This window comes from Leptosomus discolor, chromosome 17, assembly GCF_034619465.1.
Source record: "Leptosomus discolor isolate bLepDis1 chromosome 17, bLepDis1.hap2, whole genome shotgun sequence".
NCBI classification, from domain to species: Eukaryota; Metazoa; Chordata; class Aves; order Leptosomiformes; family Leptosomidae; genus Leptosomus; species Leptosomus discolor.
In genome coordinates, this window is record NC_141407.1 from 7,297,499 (window position 1) to 7,320,390 (window position 22,892).

Consider the following 22,892-nt stretch of genomic DNA (forward strand, 5'->3'; position numbering starts at 1 on the left):
TTTATTTCTCTCTCTTTTTGTTATCTTCCTCCTTCTTATTATTTTAATAATAATATTATTTTATTCTATTTGAATTATTAAACTCTTCTTATCTCAACCCATGAGTTTTGTTTTTATTTTCTTTCCAGTGCTCCCCATCCCACTGCAGGGGCGAGGAGCGAGCGAGTGGCTGCGTGGTCGGTCCTTAGTTGCCAGCTGGGGTTAAACTGCAACGGTGGCATTCTCCATTTTCCTTTTCTTCCTCTTTAGTTCAAACGAAAGTCGAAAGTCGGGGACGGCTGTGAAGGAACGATGTGTTAAAGGGAAAAAGGATGTTGAAACACAGAGATCGTGCTTTTTAGGGTGCCATAGTTGGTGCTGCTTGCCTGGCTTCTGGTTAGAATGTCCTTTTTTAACCAGCTGACTGTTTTGTGCGTGACGCCTGCGTGTCCTGAAGAGCAGCAGGTGGAAGAAGTAGTGACGATATGCCCAAGACATAGCAGATGCCCTGAGAATGTACCCAGATCACGTGCAACTATCATCGTCGCTTCTTTATCAGGGGTGTGGAAGAAGGATGCCCTATTTAGCCAGGGATTCTTTCCATAAGCAATAGCTGTATGGGATGGTATTGTTTTTCCTCCTCAGGAATCATTGCTTGAAACAGGAAGCTGTTTACTTAGGTGATTTACCAGCTGGTGTACAAAGGGCAGTGCTATCTGAACTGACCTTTGCTGGGGTTCGTTTCCCTCTTGCCAGGCAGGTAGGATTTCTGCTAAGGTGACCTTTGCTGAAGGGACAGTAAGGCTAAGATGAAACATTTCCAGAATAACTCCTCATTAAGTAGCTCAGAATGTGGGATGAGAGTTCTCAGTCGCTCCTCTTCCTCTGCCCACGCGGTGTGCAGGTGTGTTTTTCCGGAGAGCTCACCCTACTGAATGGACTTTGGGAGTTGGGGTTTTTTAAAGCCTGTAGGAACTGTGCTGAGCTTGGCTGAAGAATCTCTTTTCCTGGCCAGCGCAGTAGCATTTATGATCTAAAATTGAAGGGCTCTGCTCTTCTCAAGATTATCTAGACATTTCTCGATGTGTTGTGTAAAAACGTGGTTCCCCTCACCCTCCAAATGAGTTGTATTTGGATGCTCCACTCCACGTCCAGCATGTTTATGTCGTGTTCTGGGAACCGGCAGGTGTTTATTTGTATTTTCAATGCAAGAGTTAGGTAACTTGTTGAATACTGGGTTAGGACAATGGTGGCCAGCCTATGTTATTTCTCTGCCAACTCTAATTTTTAAATGGAGAAGGGAACTGACACACCTTGAATGTGAGAATTCATTGTCCAGAACAAATGGGCTCAACATGTGTTTCATTTTTCTGCTTCTCTCACTTGTGGTGAGGTTTCAGGAAAGTACATTTCAGTTGTGCGTTTTTTCTCTCTGGGCCCATTTTTCCCGTTGCTTTTGGTGAACGTCATATACCCACGATTTTTCTCTGTTATTCCAGAGAGAGGAGAATGTCAGCATTTTGAGAGGGGACATTTGAAGGGCAAAATGAAGCAGGCTATTTTATGTCATGGGTTTACAGAACCACATTATGATTTTTGTGGCTGCATTTCCTCTTACATGAATCCTCTTGAGATACAGTCACATAGAGTTTGTGTGTCAGAGTTGTGTGTTTGTCAGGGAGGTGGATCTACACAATGCACTTTGAAAATATTGTCAGTAGAGTTACATAAATTTGTTCTCAGGGTTGGAAAATACATTAGGGTCGAGTTCAAATTTCTCTCCTCTTTCCAGAAGCCCAAGATTTCTGTCAATTTGCTTGAAGGCGTGACTTTGATGGACAGTGTGCACGGTCCCTGGGCCAGGTAGGCAGACTGGCTCCTCTCTGTTGTGTCAAAGCAGAACTTCCCTAGGAGGGAAAACGGTGTCCTCTGCCACGCAGTGGGACTTTTTGGTGGAGGGGGTTGTGTGCTGAGGGGTATGACAACCAGGAGGAGTACAGTGTGTTGTGCTTGATTCAAGAGGGAGTTAACAGGCCAATGAGCAGTGTTTGTAGCCACAATACAGACATCTGGTTTTGAAAGTATCATTGTGGTGGCTGCTTTATCTGGAAGGAGGTGTAGAGGGGTCATGGCCATAGGCACACAAATACAAGTGCCATTTAGAGGTTAGGGAGAACTGGAGTGCTTCTGGCCACCTTGTGCCACTGAGGCTGGCTCCTGTATGGCAGATGTTGTCATGGTATGGACTAATCTTTGCACATTCTACCCAGCTGATGTGTTCTTGTTCCTCTCCATCTTCTCCTGCCCACCGCTGCTGGGTGTCCAGAGCTGGACGCTTGCTGGAGCTCGGCTCCCCGCCCGCACCAGGAGTCACTTTTCATCAGCTCCTCTGTGTGATGAAGTGAAGGTAATAAGGAAGGGCAGTAACCCAGCCCATAGTGCAAGGTCCCTCCCTCGTGGCCTTGGTGGCCTTGGATGCTGAGGTGACCTGGACGGTTAGTGATACATCGCAGTCCTGAGCACAGAGGGTCATGTCCTACGGGGAACCACTACAGCCTCCTCCAGGCTGGTTCCTACCCTTACCTGGATGTATGCTCTCATCAGATCTTATTTTTCTGAACTCCGAGCATCACTCCTTGTCACTTCATATTAAGCCAACCAGCTCCACAGCCAGTTCAGCACAGCCAGGAGATTCTCCTACCAGCAGTCATGTGTGCAGGCATGGTCCTGACAAACACCGAGGAGACCTTGACCTCAGCTCGCACCCTCTGTACCTGTTTATTCCCAAAGGCAATTGGGAAGGCTGCTTCACCTTAGGGATCTTTTTAATTCGAGGGTTAGCATGCTCAGGTGGGACAGGGGGAAGGCTAAAAGTTTTCTCAGGATAGCTTTGTAGTGCTGGAACGGGCTCAGGACCAGATCTAGCAGTTTCATCTGTACCTGGCAGATGAGATCATGGCACACACGCTTTGTAGTCTGTGCATTGCTTCCCCATTAAGAGAATATTTTATTCTCTACAGCCTAGAGCCCAAGTGCAAACTGATGTGACCGCAGCATGAATGAGGGATGGACACAGAGGGCGTACCGGTATGGTAGTTCAGGTGCACCTCGGGGCTGAAATGGATGCTTTCAAGCAAATTGTCATGGTCAGGTAAAGTAATTAATGAGAGAAGGAAAAACTGCAATAGTTAAACTGTGCTGCTGGGTTTTTCCCTTCTTTATCTGTGTGGGTTTTTTGCACTTGCCACTTACAGAGAAAGCAGACGGAGCAGTTTCGTTTTCCATCTCCAGCAAGAACCGTGTGATAGAACACCCTGCCTGGTAACCGCAGCGATGACACGCTGCGAGGCGCAGAGAGCCCTTCTTGGGTTTCTGTGAATGCGAGACTGTCTCTTGGGGAATGTTGCGAAAGTGGGTGCTGTCTGCCTGATTCCCCTGCTTCCCCCCCACTTCCCCCCCTCTTTCCCTTCCCCCCCCCCCCCCCTCTATTTCCTTTCCCCCCCCTTCCCTCGCCTTTTCCCCCCTTTCCCCTCCCTCCCCCTTCCCCTCCCCGGCCGTACGGGGGGCGCAGGCCCCCGTTCCGAAGCCCTTCGGCGCTCCACCCGCCCCTGTCCCCCGCGCCCCGTGCCGGCCGCCCTCCGAGCCGCCCGGTGCCCGCGCTCCCGCGGCGGGACGGCCGCCGGCCGGGGGTGCCGGTGGCGGGACGGGCCAGCTCGCAGCCCCCTCGCCTTCCCGCCGGGGGTGCGGGGCGGGGGCCGCGGGCATTCCCGGCGGGGCGGGCACAGCGGCGCTCCGCCCCCGCGGGGCCGCGCCGGCCCTATAAGCGCGGCGGCGGCGGCGGCGGGGGACGGTCAGAGCCCGCTCCGCCGCCGGCAACACCGCACCGCACCGCACCGGACCGCGCCGCTCAGCCCCGCCGCGCCCGGCACAGCCATGCCGCTGCCCCGCGTCCCGCCGGTGCTCCGCGCCGCCCTGCTCCTCGGCCTCCTCCTGCGCGCCGCCGCCGCCGAGTCGGTGAGTCCCGCCGGGCCGAGGGAGGAGAGGAGAGGAGAGGGGAGAGGGTGTCCCCCCTCCTGCGCGACCCGGTGGGGCAGGGTGCTCCCGGTGCCGGGGACCCGCCGGGTGCTGCTCGCCAGCAGCCTGGGAGCTAATGCCACCGCTGTCCCCAGCCCTGTGTCTTTCTCCAGGGAGAGGGGAGGGGCGGGGGGCAAAATGGGTTAATGGCAGTAGGGCAGTTCCCGGTTCTTCTTCCCGGTTCCCCTGCCCCCTTCCTGGCTCGCACGCTGCTTCCTCCGTTTGATGCCAAGGCAGCGTTGTCCCGGCCCCTCGTGGGGTCCCCTCGCCCTGTCGCTGGCCACCCCGGCGGTCACGCCGCTCCTCACCCAGCCTTCTACCCCCTGTGCACTGGCGAGCCTTGTCTTGCTCTTCAGTAATCGGGGCTGGTGGAATTAGGGCAGAAGGGTATGCGATAGAAATAAACTTTTCTCCATTACAGCTTCGTTCTCCAACTGCTGGTCATGGATTTAAGTCCTTTAATCCCTCTCTTATTGTGAATGTGTGATGGGTTAGATACAGGCAATGCGTTACAGCACCTGGGTAGGCTTTCCAGTCTTCCCTGACCTTGGTTGTGCCAGTACCTGGTGTCTTTCTATGTGTGTCAAACCTTCGTCGCTTCCGCATGGGAATGAAAAACAATGCATTGCCATGGAGGGTTTACGAGTCTCTTAAATATATAATGAGGTGAAATAGTTTGGGTGCTTCAAGCTGGGCATACGTGGGCTCTTCGTGGTGAAGCAGAGATTTCTGGATTCTGCCTTCTCTGCTGTTTGTTTGTTTTTGTGTGTGTGTGTGTGTGTGTGTGTCCCCATCTTGCTGATCGTGCAGTCAGGGCAGATTCCTCTGCTAGCCTGAAAGAGCTGCGGAGATTAAGGTAACTGCAGGAGATCAGGGGTTCTCAAAACGAGGTTTAATCATCCGCATTGCCTCGTCCTGGACTGAAGGCTGGGTGGGCAGATCGGAACTGATAAGGCTCTGTGGCTCAGTTGGTTGCTTTCCAATAGGGACACGGGGTTGGGGGGTTGCTGGTTGTAAGGAAATTCCCACAGAGAGCATCTGTAGTATTCGTCAGCTACTCTCTGCTAAGACCAACCAGCCTAAATCCACTTTACTCTAATCTGGTGTCTTTATCCCTGCTATTAAGCACGTGAATTGCTCCGTTTGAGAACTGGCCTAAACTAGTGGGGCAAACCTTTGGGGCAGAGAGCATCTGGAAGTTGCATTGACCATGTTTGGTATGAAATGCAGCTTGGTGTCCCTGGGGAGTTGAGTGGTCTGCAAGCATCGGATTTCTGCGAAGACAACAAATTTTGCACAGATGTATTCTGTAAATCCTTGTATAGAACTTGTATGGAGTATTTGTCCGTATCTTCTAATCTACCTAAGATGGAGTGTAAGCTTGAAGTAACACTGGCCTACTATAAAGCCTTATCCAAACAAATTGTTTGGATTACAGGCTGCTGGGAGGAGATGAGGATGACACAGTGTTTGGGAGAGTTCTGCTGGCGCTCCTCCCATATTATTTTTTTTAATAGCACTGCCAAAACGTGCAGGGCTGCACAGCATGTGGCTCTTAGCTTTTCTGGGCAGGCAGGGTGAAGACAGGTAGCTGTTTCTTAACAAGACGGGGATTGTATTTCTTGTGCTTATGTAAGAGCATGGCTTTTGAGAGTGATTCGGTGCTTGAATATTTCCCCAAGCCTGTACAAACAAAAATGCCTTGGCTCTTTTCCCCTTGTGTGGCTTTCTGGCGTAGATGGGATTTCTCCATGTGAAGCAATCTTGGATGTGTAAGAGGGTGGGGAATATTGCTGAAGTGTGACGTTGGTGCTGAGGCTGTGGGTGGGTTGCGTTACGATAGCCCAGCAGCTTCATGTGAGAACACCGTCTTGTTCCCATGGGGTGGGGGGAGGTTGGAGCTGAGGTCTGACATCTCCTGGTGGTCCCTGGCCCTCTCGAGTTGAGTACCTCAGAGAGCAAAGGCTGTGCGGGCAGGGTGCTCCCCTCTGCTGGTGCTGTGCAAGGGTGGGGTTCCTGCAGAAGGTGCTTTAGGGGCCTGCAGCAGGGAATGAGCAGAAAGCCACCAGTGCAGCTAAGTCGTGGGATCAGTGGAGTTGACAAGAGACTTGAGGTCTGCCTTGCTTGGGCAGAGTAGCATTGTGGAGTTCTCCCTGTGCTTTTAGCCTCTAAAAGTGCTCCTGGCAGCACAGGAGGGAAGCAAGGGGTCTTCCCTCACAAGCAGAGGTGTCTGCCTGTTGCAGGCGTGGGCTGTTCCTGTGTTTGAGCTGCAAGAGGGCTCCGAGTGCCCTGAGCTCAGCAGGGCCGTGGCGATGCTAATGGGCTGCAAGCTCATTGCAGCTCTCCTACTTTCTGCCTTGAAGTATGCAGAAAAAGTCTCCATGCGGCATGGCATTGTCTTTGTGCACCCCTAGCAGTGTAGACAAGCAGAAACCCAACCTAGAAGCTGCTGGCAGAGGATTGCTCAGGGAGAGGGGGGAGGCTTTGTGCCGCTTGTAGGCTTTGCTGGTTTAAAGCAATCATGCTTGGAGGCCTTCTGATTGGCAAAGCTGGTGTCTTGTTGATGATAGCTGTGTTTGGAAAGTAGTGCAGCATTATTAATGTTAAAACCGGTTTGGCTTGTCCTGCTGCCATTGATCCCCGAGGCCTGTTCTTTCTGCTCTTTGCCCAGTTTCTCATCTGTCCCTCCCAATCAAATCAAGACATTGCTATCTGCACGTTTTACTTTATTTTACCTTCTGACTTGGCAAACTCACGGGGGCAGCTGAACATGTAGAGCAAACCCTTGCTTTGCTTCAGCCTCCCTAAAACACAGAGCAGCAAAATTACAGTATCTAAGGTAACGTCCCTTAGTCCTGAAGGGAAGGAGCCCGTGACTCCTGGTAGCTGAACCTAGAGCTGGCTATTGGGATGAAATGCCGGTAACGAGTAGAAAGAAATAGCCTCTCTAGCACCTTGTCGAACTGCATGCACAACTCATGGGGTGGGAGTTCAAGGGTGCGGGGTCCCTCGGCAGCCCAGCACTCTGTCTGTGCTAGACGTGGAGCTACCCATGCGGGTGGGAGCAGTCGCGCCTGCACTGCTTGGGACAGTCAAGGAAACGGCGCTGCTGCCCAGTTCTCGTTTGTCCTAAGTGCCTGCCCCCTCCCATGCTGGAGAGCGCTTTCTTGTGGTTGAGAGTTTTCCAAACAGCTTATGCAAGAGGCAGATTGGGGCTGAACCTGGTGCTTTTCAGACTCACGATACCAGCGACTCCTTTGCTCTGGGAAGTTAAGGCTGTTGGCCAACGTGATCGCTCTCTTTCCTGCCCCTCCTGTTGTCTCCCAGGGCCTTGGCACTTCAAGGTCCTGCAAAGGCCTGTGTCCAGTCCAACAACAGTGAAAATATTTTTTCTTACCGGTCTTCCCCTCTCCCCTCCCCTGCAAGCCTCTGTCAATGTCTTTACTATTGCCTTGAGCTGACTGAATGGCTGGGGTAGGGAGGCCATTTGCTGCTCTCAAAGGCCTGAAATGGAGCCTGATGTGACCTGGCCATGGTTTTCCTGTGGTGGCTTACTGCCTTCTCGATACTCGTGTCTCCCTTCCATCACAAGCTGGAAGCTGCTAACATGGCTTTCAAGAGTGACGATGGAGAGGAGGGACTCTGGCTGGCTGCTCGGGATGCAGGCTGCGGCACAACACAGCTATTTTTCCCTCCCCTCTGACTGCTGGTGCTGGTAAATGCTCTGTTGAAAATGTGCTGGCTGCTTGAATCCACTTGGATATAAGTTAACACTAGGTTGTGTTGCATTTTGTGTGTATTAAGTTGTTCTCCCTCAAATGGATAGGTTGATGGACTTTGTCTTTAAAACCAACTTTTTTTTCAGTGATAGCATCTGTACCAATAAAGGAGGCATGATAACTGTGGGTCTCCGGTCTGCAATGTAAATTACTTAAGTTGACTTGTAAGGTTACTTGATTAAGTTACTGCAGCTTGCTGATCTCATGGAACTCCTCAGCTATCACTTTGGCTAGATAAAATGGAGCATCCATCCTTCAAAGCACTTCCTCGCTCTTGAGTGAACATTTATCCTCTTCAGCCTGCTCTTCGATCCTCACAGCTGCATTCTCCCCCTTCACTCAATACAGCTTGTTCCTTTATGCCCTCTAACAACAGCAGGTTTATACTGTTTTTGCAGCCTTGAACTAAAAGCTAATGCACTTGAAGCACTACACAGCTGATGGGGACAAACCCTGCACACCCCTGACCTCCGAGCTGCTGTTGCAGAGCATGTGTGGCTATTTGTTTGAGACTCGTGGAATGCAAATGCTTTAGATTAAGGATTCAAATGATTTGCACTAGAATGAGACTCTTGTGACAAGATGGAGCTTGGTGGCTCTGAATAGACAGGGCCGCCTAGCTAAAGAGTTTAACTTGTAATAATCTGCTGCTCTGAGGGGCTATAAAAGATCCTATGGTAATGAGCTGTTAGGGCTGCACTTCTAGATTAGTTCAGAGTTCTGTGTTTCTGGGTTTTTCTTGTCTTTAAGCATGTGCCTGAATAGTTGTCCAGTAAGTGCTCTGCCTCTGACCAGCTCTGCTGTGTGTTGCCGTCAGCCCTGACTCGCACACTCGTGCTCTGACTCGGGGTTTCTGGCACTTGCCTGGCCTCACAGCTCCTGCAGCCTCTGCTGTCCCCCCAGAGTAACAGCCCTGGCCCCTTACCCAAAGCAGCGACTCAGACTTCTGAGGTGCTGCAGTGCAGAGGTGGATCTCTTACGGGGTTGGAAAAGGGGTGCCAAGCAAAACCGGTGCTGCTTGGCTGACGGTCTGTGCTGCCCTCGGCACCCAGCGCCTTCACTGCTGTCTCTCGTCTAATCTGCCTCGGGTTGTGGCGATGGTGGGCAAACAAAAAGCTATTGGGCTCTGACATATGACTGCTGCCAGTAGCCGAGTTGGTCTTGGCAGAGGCAGATCAGAAAATGGCCTTGTCTTGAGCAGCCACTAACTTGCTCTGGCAGCTCCGTGGTTGCTGCATTTTGAGACAGATACAGCTGGAAACGGGAATTGCATGGAGGAGAGAGGAAAGCAGCAGTATTAACAGAAATGACTGAAAGGGCTCAAAGCAAGCTAAAGGAGTGGAAAGTCTCAAAAGAGGGGGTTAAACATGTAATCCTGAATCTGGAGAAAATGTCAGCGTAGGAGGGGAAAACACGCAAGACGTAGCTGCGTCCTTCTCAATTTCTGAAGGCTGGCTGACTTCAAAAATACACTTCTTGTAAAAGTCTTATTTTTGCTGGAAATACACACTCTTGTCAGTTTTATCCTTAAATCCTTTGAGGCTGAGACTCTGCTTATAAAATGCCAAAAGGCGTTAGACAAATTATTGGGATAACTTAAAAATCAAAGCAGTTAATTAAAATTGCAGAGAGACACTCCTTGGGGTGGGAAGGAGCCTGGGAGACCCGTAGCGCTGTTACCCAAGCAGCTAGTGTCATGTCAAGCAAAAACAACGTTTCTTGCTTAAACAGATTGCATTCCGTCAGGGAAAGCAAAGCCTGCCACGGGAAGGATTTCTCTCTTCTGATGTTGCTCTGCCTTAGCTGCTGAAGGGGAAGAGGTGTCTCCACCACAGTACAACTAAAACCGGTGGTATTTCTGCTGAAAAACTTGAGTACGAAGCGATGTGGCCTTGCCCTGTGTACCTTGCTGCGAGGCTAACCCTGCCTCCTGCTCTTTAGCTGCCATTACAGTCGAACTATAGCAATAAAAAGAAATGTTGACGTGGATTAATGACTGTGAAACTGCCTGCCTTGGGCTTGCACTGGAATGGCCTGCATGGCACAGGAGCCAGCAATGTGGGTGCATAAGGCAAGGTGACTGAGGGGAGCACTGCTGGAAGGAAGGTGGGGTCCTGCTGCGCTGGCCTGCAGAGGAGCAGGACCCATAGGTGGAGGGACGGGTCCTGGCCAGCGTGGTGCTAGGAGGGTAGCAGAGACTTCTTTTGTGGGGTAGTGTCCCCATTTAAAACCAGAGAAACTTCTACTCTCCCCGAATGGAAATATAGTCCTTACTGATGTCAGGAGCTTTTGCTTGGAAGGCTCTGTTCCCCAGCGAGATAAATATTTATTGCAAATCCACAGCGTGCAGTGGAGCAGACTCTGGAGCCAGGATCTTGCAGGAGACTGTTTATGTGCGGGCTGTTCTTGGCACTAATTCTAAATTTCCCGAGGCTGAGTACGAGGAGCTGGTCCCTGCGTGTTGGTTACTAAACGACTTGCTAGTCCAGCCGAGCGCAGGCTTTGCGGAGCCGAGGAAGGAGGGACCAAAACAATAGCTGGGTCCCTCTGCTCCTGGCTGTGACAGCGTGGGTGCAGAGATGTGGCCGGGGAGGGCTGGAAAACTGCTGCGAGCTGCTCACCCCCTGCTCAGAGAGGGGAGGAAGCCTGGCTGGGAGTCCAGCGCTCTCCGAGAGAGGAAAATGCTCCGGGGAGTGACAGGTTTCCCAAAGTACAGCTGCATTATCCGCAATAGCACAAGCTGTGTCTGCTGCTTTCTGGGCCCAAGCCAAGGCAACCTCTGCCCAAGTTGTGAATGTCTCTATTAAAAAACAACCCAGCACCGCCACCCCACCCGCACTGAAAACCCAGCCTCTGCTGCTGTAGTGGACTCGGAAAAGCCTTGCTGTTGAAATGTTTGTTTGTGGAAATGCTTACACGGGTATAGCCTGATAGCGGAGTGGTACGGCTGTGCTGTCTCAAGTGCTTTCATGCTGGTAACTTCCTCTGCTGCAAATTTTTGCTGGTAGCTTTGCCAACAGAGCAAAACTTTAAATAGCATAACTCTGCTGGTAGAGCTCCACCACCTGGGCTAAGCCTAAATCTTTGGGCTACTACTTCTGATTAGATTAAAATGGATTGTGGGAGGGGAAGCATTGGTAGGGCGCAGCATTGGGAATCTTGACTGTACAAACAAGGTGAGATTAGCTGCATGGTGAGCCAGCTAGGAGAGGTATCCTTTGAAGTCGGGGGTCTGCCTGGCTTACTTTTGCTAATGCTCTGGCATGACGGAGCATAAGGATCCCAAAAATGCGCATCACGTGTTTCTTGCCAAGTGGAAATTCTGCTTGTGTGCTTGTCTGGGGAAGTACTGGGGTGTAGCTGTATTCTAGGAAAGGGCAGTGAGGGCAGGCCTCTCCCTGGCATGAGGTGGAAACACGATATCCCAAGCCTGAAGTATCAGCCTTTATTTTTTTTTTTTTTTTTTTCCTCTTCCACAGACAAGGATGCAGTAGGAACCTCCTGGTGTAGAGTAGGGCAACTCTGAGTGAGTTGTGAGCCAGAAAAATTGAATTACTTTTTTAACCTAGAATAGATTTCTCCAACTTCTGAACTGAGCCCTGGGCAGTGACCTGTATAAAATACCTATGGTCAGGTTTGTAAATACCGTAAAAAAAAAAATACAATCTCTCTATGAACTAGGTACGTATCACTGCCTGTGACTGGGAGAACCTTTCAGGGGTGCAGAATGTCTCTGCCACAGTTGTTTTCCTCCCGCGTCACATGAGAGCTCCTGCAGTTCTCCTCTGAACCTTATCTTTATTTGCTTCAGGGCAAGTGGTTGACACACAGCCATCTGCAACTGCCTGCTGAGCTTTATCTCCTCTAGCTGGAGGGGAGAAGCAGTCATCTCCTGCCCCGGCTCTGTAAGTCTCTGGAGCTGGGCATTGAGTATTTAGAGCAGCTATTTTGCCACCGTTGCAGTAAACAGATCCCAGCATGTGCCTGTCTGTCAAAGGACTCAATCTTTATGGCTTTGCTCTTGGTTGATAATCAGGCAAGAGCAGTTAAACAAGAATTCGTTCCTTTGTAATCTCTTGGTCCTCCTCCTGCTTGCTTCTACCGCATGGCCTGCAAGGCACGCGTGTACCCTGTGGTCTGAGGAGAGCAAGCTGGGTGTGAGCAAACGGACGCCAATTAAAAGGTAACTGAGGTTTGACTTTGTAAGTGCAGAGAAGCCTATTTTGAGCAAGCAGAGCCTGGGAGGATTCATCCCTGCTGCAGGGGAGGCACCCGTGACAGCGGCTTGCTCTCCAGAGCCCGGGATTACGGTGTAATTGTCACGGGGATTATGCCTCTGCTGCCGCATGAGCCCCCAGGAGAGCTGCTTGCGGCGACACGGCTTAAAGAATCACGCGGGGAGTGGGGGCAAGTGGGGGACTGACCCAGGCTGAGGCTGTGTTCGTGCTGGACGGGCGGTACTGCAGCTGCCCCCCTGTAGCACGTGGGGTGCTGAGCATGAGCACGCAGGACTGGTTATGTGGCTGCGGGGAGATGGATACCTGGTTGGACAAGGACTGGGGATGCTTCTCTTAAGTCACCTTGAATAGAGTGATGCTTTTACCAGCTGAACAGTTCGTCAGCCTGTGTGTTGCTCTTGCTCTGTCTCATTAAGCAAGACCCTGGTCCTTGCCTGTGTTGCTGAGCAGCAAAATACATTTTTTCCCTCTTTGGTAAGAGGCACAAATAGTGTGCACCAACTGGTCTGGGGTACTGAAGATGCAGTGCTGTCCTCTGCTGCCAGCCAGGAGCTGCCTGCAAGCCGTGGTCTGCGCTTCTGTCTCTGGTTTCCACCTTAGTCCTCAGAGGTGTTATGGCTTTACCTTTACGGCTGACACTGATGGCAGTGCACCTGTAGAGCGGCTGTCGGACAGGAGGTGGACAAGGCTGGCTTTGCCTAAAGCCACTGTGCCTGTGGTCCTGCTCGAGGACTGCTTGAGAAGTGTTGAGCAAAGGCACAGTAGTGTTTAGCCATGTCTGGAAGCCTTGGGGTAAGACTGTCATGCAAATGGAAACACACATGTGCTCGGATGGAAGCTGTTTAACTTCTGTCCCTTGGCACAGAGGTCCGTGTAGGCCATGTGTGCTGCGAATTATGTGGGACAGGCTGACCAGGAACGAGAGGTAAAATGGTATGCTCTAAGCATGGGCACAAGGAGTTGGCACAAGTGTTTAGTTTTTTGTTTTATGGGGTTTTTTTGTTTGTTTGGGTGTTTTTAACCTGTCGCTGATGTGTTGGAGTTAGGTGCAACCTAGATTGTATTGTTGATATTTGCTTTACTCTCAGGACAAAAGTGACTTTTAGGGTTGTTTTTGTTTATTTTTTTTCTATACACAGAGCTGGAGCATGGAGAGAGGGGAGGGAGCAAAGGGTGTTTTGTGGGGAAATACAGATCCTTCTCGTACTAGTCTGGCAGGAGCTGCTTCTGTCAGAAGCTCACGTTGCTTCTAATAACTTTCTTTTAATGTTTAAGATGGGAAGATAGAGCTGTCTTTGCCTGTTACTTCACTGCACACCTCCCTCCCTTGGAGGTCAGCTCTGTTTGGCTGGCTCGCACCCATCTGTGCTGTCCCGTTTCCAGTGCTGTGTGGCTCCTCCGCTTTCCTACTTTTGGGGGGCTGGCATGCTTCGAGGGGGTGAGCTCACCTCCTCACCCCTGCACCTTTGCATGCTTTGTGTGAGCTTTAAAACCTTCCTGGTTTGTGTGTTTCCTGCAAGAGCTCAGTGGAAGTGAACTGTATGGAAATCCCGTCTCTTGGGCTCGGTGGTTTACAGAGCTTTGCATCCTTGCACTGGAAAGGCCCCATTAGATTCAGTGCTCTTTGGTTCATGATACAGGACAGCAGGAGGGTCAGGGTGGTGGCTTTGCGAGAATGGCTTCTTAATAACCAGGTTCCAAGGCTGGGCCATTTGGGCTGCTGCTCATGTTGTCTGGGAGCCCTTTCTCCTTCAGCTGATCTAGATGTGCGTTGTGGTGGTGTGAGGTGGCATCTCTTCATGACAGCACGGGTCTGGGAAAGCTATTTTGTGTAATGCTGCTTGCCAAAGTGAAAGGGGGTGATCTGTACAACTGTCCCCTAGTACAGAGTGTCTGAGAAAAGCCTCAGAAGCAGCTTATATTTATTTGTCCCTGCAGGCTCCAAGGAGTTAACAGGTCCGCACCTCTGCCCCCCTCTTCTGCCACCTCCCAGGCTGGCCCAGCTCCATGTGCTTTTGTCTAAGAAAGATTGACTTTCACCTTGCTCCTGTTTACTCCTAGACTTGTGTACACAGTGCTGGGGAGGGAGACTCAGGAGCAAGTGGTGGGTCTCCATGCCAAAATTGTAAATTTGATAAAGAGCTCCCTGCAGTTTGGGTGCCCGAGTCTCTGCAGGGTGACTCCCTTTGCAGCTTGCTGGCTGTGACCCTTCAAAGAAGCTTTTAATGAACTCTGGTGTGTTTGATCAGAGGGCCAGCTATAAAAGCCAGTTCCATGTCTGGAAAACTTTGTCTCTGCCCCAAAACATCATTTGTTTTTGTTTGAAAGGGTTTGCAAAGGCTGTGGTGAGGACATGTGGGCTGGGGCAGGCGAGCTGCCTGGGTTTGTTGTTTCCCTAAACTAGCCAGCGGCTGGGGAAATTCACACATTGGGCAGAAACTTTGTTTGCTGCCTCGATAAATACACATTCTTGCTTTGAGAGGAAGCTAGCGGTATGCTGAGGCTGTAAGTGAAGGCCCCAGAAACATGAAATGGAGTGGGGTGGGCTAGGGATGGAGCACAGCAGGGCTTGCAAGCCCCTGCCCGGGGTGCCAGGGGTGTGATTCCTGTGCCTGAACTGAGCAAACAGTGTCTGGCTTCATCCAGTAGTGCAGCCTGTCTCGGGCTCAAACATTTTCCAGGAATGACGCTCATGGTTCACGTGCCTGACGTGCTGGTTGTCTGACAGGGAATAAACTCTAATTTTTTTGCCGCTGGCAGGCAGGAAAAGCTTCTGCTCCCCAGCACATTGGTTAATCCCTCTTGGTGCTTACTGGGGATAAAGCTGCTTAACATGAGGAAGAAATCCTGGAACTAGACTCCTGCAGAAAAGGTTGATTTCTGTACAGACCCCTCCTAGAGAGGAGCATATTAATAGTAGGGTTCGACTTCAGCTGCTGGGGCGAGGTGGGGCTGGGCAGCCGCCCAGTCCAACTCTCCCAGCAAGTCCCTGGCCTGGCTCCAGTGCTGGGATAACAGGTGGTGGAAAGCAGACTCCGAGCAGCGCCGGTGCCCTTCTCCAGCTGGCAGTTGCAGAAGGTGTTAAGCTGAATGTGGCCAGAGACGACTTGGCAAGGGCTGACCATCATCCTGTGGCAGTCTGCTGGCTTTTTCTCTTGGCTGCAGCCTGCCAGCTGAGAGGCAGCACTGGCACCTTCCATGGTACCTCTTCAGCTGGTAGCGGAGCTGTAGGGAGGAGTGAATCCTCTTGGAAGGGGATGTACTTTTTAAGCAATACTCCAGGGAGCTTTTTATGTGGCACTTGGGAAGCCTACAGCCCTTGCTTTTAAGTCTGTGAAAGTGCCTGTGTGCCCTCTTGAAGGTGTGTATGTGTGGAATGTGCCTGCTCCAGACCTGCCCTTCAAGCATGGCACTCCAGTGTTAACTCTTCCCCAGCTCCCAGTAGGAGCCTGCTCCCTAGGAAAGTACGTCTTGAAACCTGGAGGGTAAGTATGGAGGTGCCCAGCAGCCCTCCAACTTCCCTGGAAGATGAATCTGTAAAATGAGGCTTGCTGTCCACAAGAAAAGTTTCCTGCATGGTTTGAGAAGCTCTCGTGGCTTCCAGGAACTTCCCCGTCCTTGCTCAAGAGGATGATGAAGAGTGAGTTCAGAGAATGCTCCTGTATAATCTTACTTACGCTTGTGAGTCAGTAATTTCCTTGTTATGTCCTCTGGCTTGTAAACACTGTCTGTCCTGATTTAAATAAGGTTTTCTGATAGCCAAACCTGGTGCGTTCCACAGCATGTACTAATCGCTGTGGCTGGCTGCCACCGCTTTGCTCACGGCTGGGCTGATCTGATAAGGCCAGCCTGCTGGCGAGCCGCTCGGTGGCTTACACCTGGGTTTTCTTGAGCCGCCCTCGTTAGAACATTCGCTGGCCATGATTCATAACGAAGTACGGCGTGAGCCGGCCCAGGGGTGCGGCTCGGCACAGCGCTCTGGCCAGCGTTGATCTGCCCTGGCCCGGCAGCCGGGCTGCGCAGATCTGCAGCAGACGTGCTCCCCAGCCCTGGTACCCTAGCTGGGGCCGACGGGAACCGGGCTCTTCCTGCCCCTGATGAAATGGCCAGAGGCTGTCCTGGGAACAGCTCCTGCATGCTGGCAGCAGTTTCCATTGCAGGTCTGGGTTTGGCTGCGTTTCACATAGCTTGAAATGAATTTGCCTTGGAGCGAGTGATCCATAACTTAGGAATGCCTGGTTCCAGGCCGGGAGGGGATTTCTTCCCAGCTGGCCTTCCTCCCCAGCCCCCTTCCCATCACCTGGTGCCAGGCTGGGGCAGAGCAGAGACAGGGGGTCTAAGGAGGAGAGCTGGCCTCAGCACTTCATGCCCTCTGGGCTGCTCATTTGGTTATCCTCCAGCAGAGTTGCTGGGGAAACCAAAGATGCCTCAATAAGCTAATGAAAAGCCCATCTCGTAGCCACTGCTCCTTATGCAAAATGAGAAACATCTTGTCCTGACCACAAGGCTTTGTTTGTGGCAAAACCAGTATGGTAATGGGCGGGGAAGTCTGGGCTGGAAGTAGGGCTGGGGCTGTGGGCAGAGGAAGCTGACACACTGCTTGTGGCTGACTGCTGGCCTTCGCTTGTGAGATCGATAGCGGATGTAATTCGTCAGTCGGTGTCACCGCTGGGCTGTCAGATGGGCCGTGCCTGGCTGGGCGAGCAGGAGGGCTGATCCTGGCTGCTCAGGGTCTCGCTGCTGCCCTGATGAAGCAGCAAGCGCTGGGGCTCGGGTGGTGCCACCCTGCCCAAACCGTCCCCAGGAGTCTCTGATCCTCAGCCTCTGTGAGGCTGTAGCTCGCTGTAAACCTGTACGTTTAGAAGAGCCCTGAGATACGCAGGACTGCAGACTAAAGGGGTGTTTTAAAAATGCTCTCCTGGGTAGGTAAACCTTCAGAGAGACTCCTCGGTCTTCTGGTGGGGACAGCATGAAAAACTGTTGACAGTTTAGCCCCTAGCTGTGGGACCCATCCATCCGCCTTGTGCCTCTCGCTGTGGGGGAAGGGGTCGAGTTCCCTGCCGGTCGGTCGTGATGACTTTATGGCTGTGGAAGCATCTGGAGCTGCTGGAATCTGCAGGCTGGTGTTGTGCAACCCAAGAGCTCATGCCTGTGGTACCCTCACCAGGGCTGGCCCCAGGGCTGTGGGGCAAGGCAAAATAGTTCTGGGGAAATGGCATAACCTTGGTGAGGGCAGGAGGTTTGGGCTTGTGGCTCCTTGAAGGTCCAAGTGCAAATGAGCTCTGGTGTGTAAATTGCCATTGTGGCCAAACAGATAAGTCTCTGGGAAGCTCTTCTGCCGTCTTGCTAGTGTGTGTCTGTAACTGCAGCCGTCGGGCCATAGGACTTCAGTCTTCGTTTTACAGACTTGTTTGTTTACCTGTGTTTTGAGAGGTGAGGCAGGGGAAGCTCTTCCCTTCAGGCAAGTCATTATCGATAGCAAGTGCTCTTGAACTTCACACTACATTGCACTGCAATTCCACCCAACTGACAGACCGGTTTTTAACCCTTGAGTGATAAAATAGGTTTGTTCTCAACATAAGAAGCAATGAATTGGCTTGGCGTGCGGTTTCGGTGCTATGCAGAAAACTGACCTATAGGTGCCAGGCTTTTTCTCTGGGAATAGTGCGTCCTTCCAAATCCCCAAGGTAGTGCTTTTCCAAATGCTTTTGCTACAAACTGCTGGCCAAGATCCTGTTGTGTTATTTTCACCCTGTGTGTTGAAGTGAACCTCCTGAATCTGTAGCCCTCAGGAAATTCCCCACCCAGGCTGGCTTTCACTTCTGTTCTGAGAAATTCTAGGGGAATTCAGCTATGTCCAGGCTGATGAAGGTAATGATTTTGGTGGAGAGGAAGTTCAGCATTTATTGTTCTTCTGATGGAAGCAATGTGCTCAGCACAAGCTCTGAACTCCTGAGCTTTTGCAAAATGCTTCTGAGGAGCTGCCTGATACTTAATGCTTCCCCACCCCCGCTTACAGGTGAGAGAAACAGAGACCATGGACGCCCGATGGCTTGACTACCCTGCCTCCGGAGACTTGCCAGATGATGAAGACATTGGTGAATTCAGGCCTCACTTAACATCTGATGAGTTAGATATAGATGAGGCATCTGGGTCTGGAGGTAAGTGGGGAAGGGGGGAAATGGGTCTCTGTCAGTTGATGCTTTGGAATTTCTTCCAGCACCTGCCCATGAGTGCTGGGCTAAGTGCGCAGCCAGAGCTCCAGAGGGAACTACGGTGTCAGGTGGAGATGAGAAAGCCGCGTGAGTCGTAGTCACTCACAGATGAGAACAGTGAAAGTTGTTGTACCGTAATGTTGAATCACTCGGGGAGGACGGATGGAGTCCAGCCAAGCTTGCCTCACTGCAAGTGCAAAGGCATTGCACTGCTTGGATCTCTTTCCTTTTAAACTCCAAAGAACTTCTGAAAAGCTTAAAAAAACCCAACAATATTTTTTTTTTAAAAGAATCTGCTGTTGAAGGCAGTGTTAAAAGGCTTAAAGTCAGTATCACAGCTGAGGCCAAACAAGGTAAAGGACTAACTGTCGTTCAGGTGAACTCTGTGACATGCAAAGCTCCCTGCCCAAACCAGTTTCTTGTAGCTCCGTGTCCCCTTTATATGAACATTTGTTCTCTAAAAGGGAACGAACAAGTGCTGAAATCAGTGCCTGACATGTTTGGGCAGATCTGGTAACTAGAGGGTTGGCGAACTATCCTTTAGGGGTGGGTGGTGAGAGCATTGCCCTCCATTGGCGTTAGCTTAGCAAGCATTAGCAGACCTGCTTTGCCCTGCAGCTCTTGATAATCTGCAGCAGAAGCCAATGGATCCAGCTGAAGACCCCTCCCTTGCAAGAGGTGTTGGTCTTAAGATTACATCTCGTGGTCTTGTGCAATCAAAGCCGTTAAGTGGCAAAAGTACTAGTAGATAAGAGGGAATTTAGTCAGCAGAGAACAGGAGTCCTAGTTTGTCTGCACTTCCTGGTATTGCAGGAAGTGTGAATTCTGGAAAAATGGCATGTCGTGAGAGGAACGCGTGGTGTCCTCTTCTGTGGTTTTGGGTTTTTTTTTTTAACACTTATTTTTTTATCCCCCTCTGCAGACTACTCAGACTCTGAAGATACCATATATCTGACCACCGTGGATACTCCTGTGGTAGGTATTGCCTCTGCATGTTTTAAGCAACGCGTAGCTACCCTGGTCTGTCTGAAGTTTTCCAAGTACCCTTCCCCCTGCGAGACGTGGCATCAAGATGAACCTACCTGCATGAGCAGGAACAGTGTACTCATAATGCACTAAGCAAACTTTGTTTTCCCTGCACACCCTCCTACGTTCAATTGTAGGTAAGCTGGGTGCTGCTTACTGATGGGTGTGGTGTCTCTATATTCTGTAGATATCTGACAACTATATCCCTGGAGATATTGAGAGAAAGATAGAAGGTGAGAAGAAAAACACAATGGTGGACAATGAAATCATTGCAGACAAAGCTGTATCTGTTGAAGAGAACCTGTCCAACAAGATCTCCATGGCAAGCACAGCCAACAGCAGCATCTTTGAAAGAACAGAGGTCCTTACAGGTAATATTCCACCTTGTCATGTTAAATCAAAATGGGTTCTACTGCTCCCTGTTTCTCTGGGGAGCAGTTCCCTGTTGACACGGGGAGGAGATGCGTTACCTCTGTGACTACCTGCAGCAGGATCACTTCTGCCTTCTAGTCCTTAAACAGCAGAAGAGCCCCCTGCTTGCCTTGCTGGGGTAAACAGCTTGTTTTTGAGCCTGCCAGCTGACTGCTGGCCTAAGTGCCCCACCAGTCATGTGGCAGCTGCTCTGCACCCAGATACTACCTCAATAAGAGGCCTATCTAGCCATAAATCAATGACATCATGGACTTTCATATGAAACACAGGCATTTTCCTTCTAACCTCTGCCCAAGTCCTGCCTTTTCTGAGCCTTGCCAGGAACCGAACAACCCCTCTAAGGGTTTTGAATGCCTGGTCAGCTGTTAGGAGTCTAAGTACCTCTGTCTAGAGCAAAACGAAGCGACTGACTTCCCCTCAGCATGTGGGACAGGTCTGTCTCAAGGCACGCTTCATCAAGCACTTGGCCTGGTGGTCCCAGCACAAACCTCGGCACCCCTGGCCGATCTGCAGCCATCCTCCCCGCTGGAGGAGTGGATTGCAAAGCCACCGGCCAAAGCAGCTGATTTGGTGCAACGAGTAGGTGCCACAGCAAAGCGTGAACTTCAGTGAAGTCTTGCAGCCACCCTTGGTGTGAGGAGAGAGAAAATATTGGTGGTTTTTTGTGGGTTGGTGGTTTTTGGTTGTTGAGGTGGTGGTAGCGGGATGTTGCTGTTTAGTTGAGATACAGAGTCTCCGCAGTGTGCTCACATGGGTAGTTAACAAAGCACTGAAATGGGGGCTATGCTATTTTCCTGGAGTTGACACAGTCTGTGGGTTGTGGTGGGGCTTTTTGGGTGGGTGTTTTTGTTTTGTCTCCACGCAGGGAGGATGTCTTTTTGTCAACATTTCTTTCTTGCACTAAACTGGAAGGTTAACACAAACTGGTTAATGTGGAACACGTGATTATTCTGTGGTTGGATTGAAAGCAATTTCTGGCCTTTTCCGGTAACGTTTGCTGTCACTGAAAGTGCCAGCACGTATGGCGAGAGGCATGTGGACAGCACTGGCTCTGGGGGTTGGTACTCTTGAAGCAGACTTTCAAGAGTTGTAGCTGGTAGTTTGGAGTTGTCCAGGAGTTTAGACTTACTCCATGCTCCTTTTTCCTCCCCAGCTCTCATTGCAGGAGGGGCGGTGGGCCTCCTGTTTGCTGTCTTCCTGATCCTCCTCTTAGTCTATCGCATGAAGAAAAAAGACGAAGGTAGTTACGACCTGGGGAAGAAGCCAATCTACAAGAAAGCCCCTACAAATGAGTTCTATGCTTAAAGCTCAGCAGCACCTTGTGCCCGTCAAGGGACAAACAAGACTGTGTGGAAACACTGTGCCCTCAGATGAGACGTGCTGAGCAAATGCTCTTTCTGGATCGAATTTCAAAGTGACTTTGAGAAAAAACAAACTTCCTACGTGACCCATCCCATCCCACTCAGCTAACAAGGGCCCAATGAAATACAAAGAGTCTGAAAAAAAACCTCAGCATGTTGTTTTTTTTTTTTTCCTAAAGCTAGTGTAAAAAGAGTAAAGATGCCAAATTTTCTGCTTGGTTTTATAGAGGGTATACAAACACAAACCAGACTGTATGGAAGCAAACACCATGTGTTTGCATCCAGCGTGCTGTGCTCAGATTGGCTGCTTCTGTAGAAGATGGCTTTTTTTATAAACCTTGCTAATAGATGTCTTGCAGCAGGCTGTCGATGTGAGGCATTTTTGTGGAGAACTATTTATGAATCTCTTACACTACAGATAATGTTGCCTTATCAGGGAGTAAAAGGCCCATAAGGGCTCAAAATCCCTGAATGCCATAAAGGGCCTATGGGAATGTCTTCCCCGGGAGACTTTTGTCTCTTCCTGTCGGCCCCAGGCGAGGGTTAGTCCATGAAATCAGGACAGCCAGTTTTGTTTGGCTGTGGTGACACCCTTTCCTTGCCTTCAGTCTCTTCTCTTTTTTTAAGGATTGCTTGTAGAATTTTTTTATAACAAAATTTTAAAGAAAATAGCCTAATGTTTATATAAAGTTTGTAGAAATTGTTTTGAAATAATAATAAAAAAAAAATCTACTTTTTTAATTTCCTCGGATTTATTTTTTCAATCCCTTTGTGTTTCCTTTGGCCGGGCATTTCTTTAGAGAAGTTGTTTTATATGATTCATATTCTGAACTGAAGCAGAGTTAGCTACAGTGTGTTACAGATTTCTTTTAGTTCTATAGCAGCTACTGTAGAGGGTAAAGATATTTATGGTTTTCCCATAACTTTTTTAGGATTTTCTTTTTTTTTTTTTTTTTGTGTTAATAGAATTATTTATAGTTTCTGAAATGGCTGCTGTTCTCATTTGGTAACTTTTATCCTTTTTATGTAAAACACTAATATAATGAGTCTCTGTGAAAACTATTTAAGCTTTATTCTGTGAATTTTAATTATAAATTCAAGGCAATAACTTCTAAGATTAATCTGTATGCAAAATTTGAGTCATAATATGATTGAAGTAGGGAAGAGACGAGAGTATTTCTAGCCTGTAATATATTATAATCAGTCCTATAGAGCTATATATTATATATTTTGCTGAGAAATATACAGTTAAGAGTGAAGAGGCTGGAGTTAATTCTTCAGCAGCCTTACAGTGTGTGAGAGGCTTGATCTCGTTTGTACTGCTGTTCGTCCAGCGTGGTGTCCAGAGCGCCGGTGGGCTCCTGCTAGGGAAGGCAGCTGGGAGCAGCCTGAGCCCTGGGGCTCCATCGCGTGTCCTGGGCTGCGCCTGGAAGCAGGCTGCTGCTGGTGGTGTGCTGGGTTTGACCCTCTGAGCTGGAGCAGAGGTCCCCATCTGAGGCTGCTCTTTGAAGCGCCTGTTGGAAGCTCAGAGGACGGAGCAACGAGCGCTGTTTTGGGGGCTGGCTGCGCTGCGGAGTCCCCTGCGGTACTGTGCCGAGTACCTGCCTCTTGCAGAAGGCTGGCTTTGGTAGCTAGAAGGCTGCCTCGGTGGCATCCCCCAGCTGGGAGCACTGAGCTTTCACAGATGGCTAGCTCTGGACCTCCTGCGATGGGTCTTTCTTAATATACCATGTACATAGCTCCTACCTCTACTGAGCGTTAGACCAATTCCCCCAGTGCTCCTAGAGC

General features: G+C 50.4%; 1 protein-coding gene across 1 annotated transcript; it reads left to right on the forward strand.

Moving 5' to 3' along the window:
- The first annotated feature begins 2,700 nt into the window (after positions 1-2,700).
- On the forward strand, positions 2,701-21,845 carry SDC4 (syndecan 4). The gene is made up of 6 exons (XM_086474944.1): positions 2,701-2,749; positions 3,551-3,993; positions 18,090-18,231; positions 19,208-19,260; positions 19,499-19,682; positions 20,897-21,845. The coding sequence occupies exons 1-6, from the start codon at positions 2,701-2,703 to the stop codon at positions 21,046-21,048; spliced, it is 1,023 nt and encodes a 340-aa protein (XP_086331070.1). The 3' UTR covers positions 21,049-21,845.
- Positions 21,846-22,892: the final 1,047 nt, after the last annotated feature.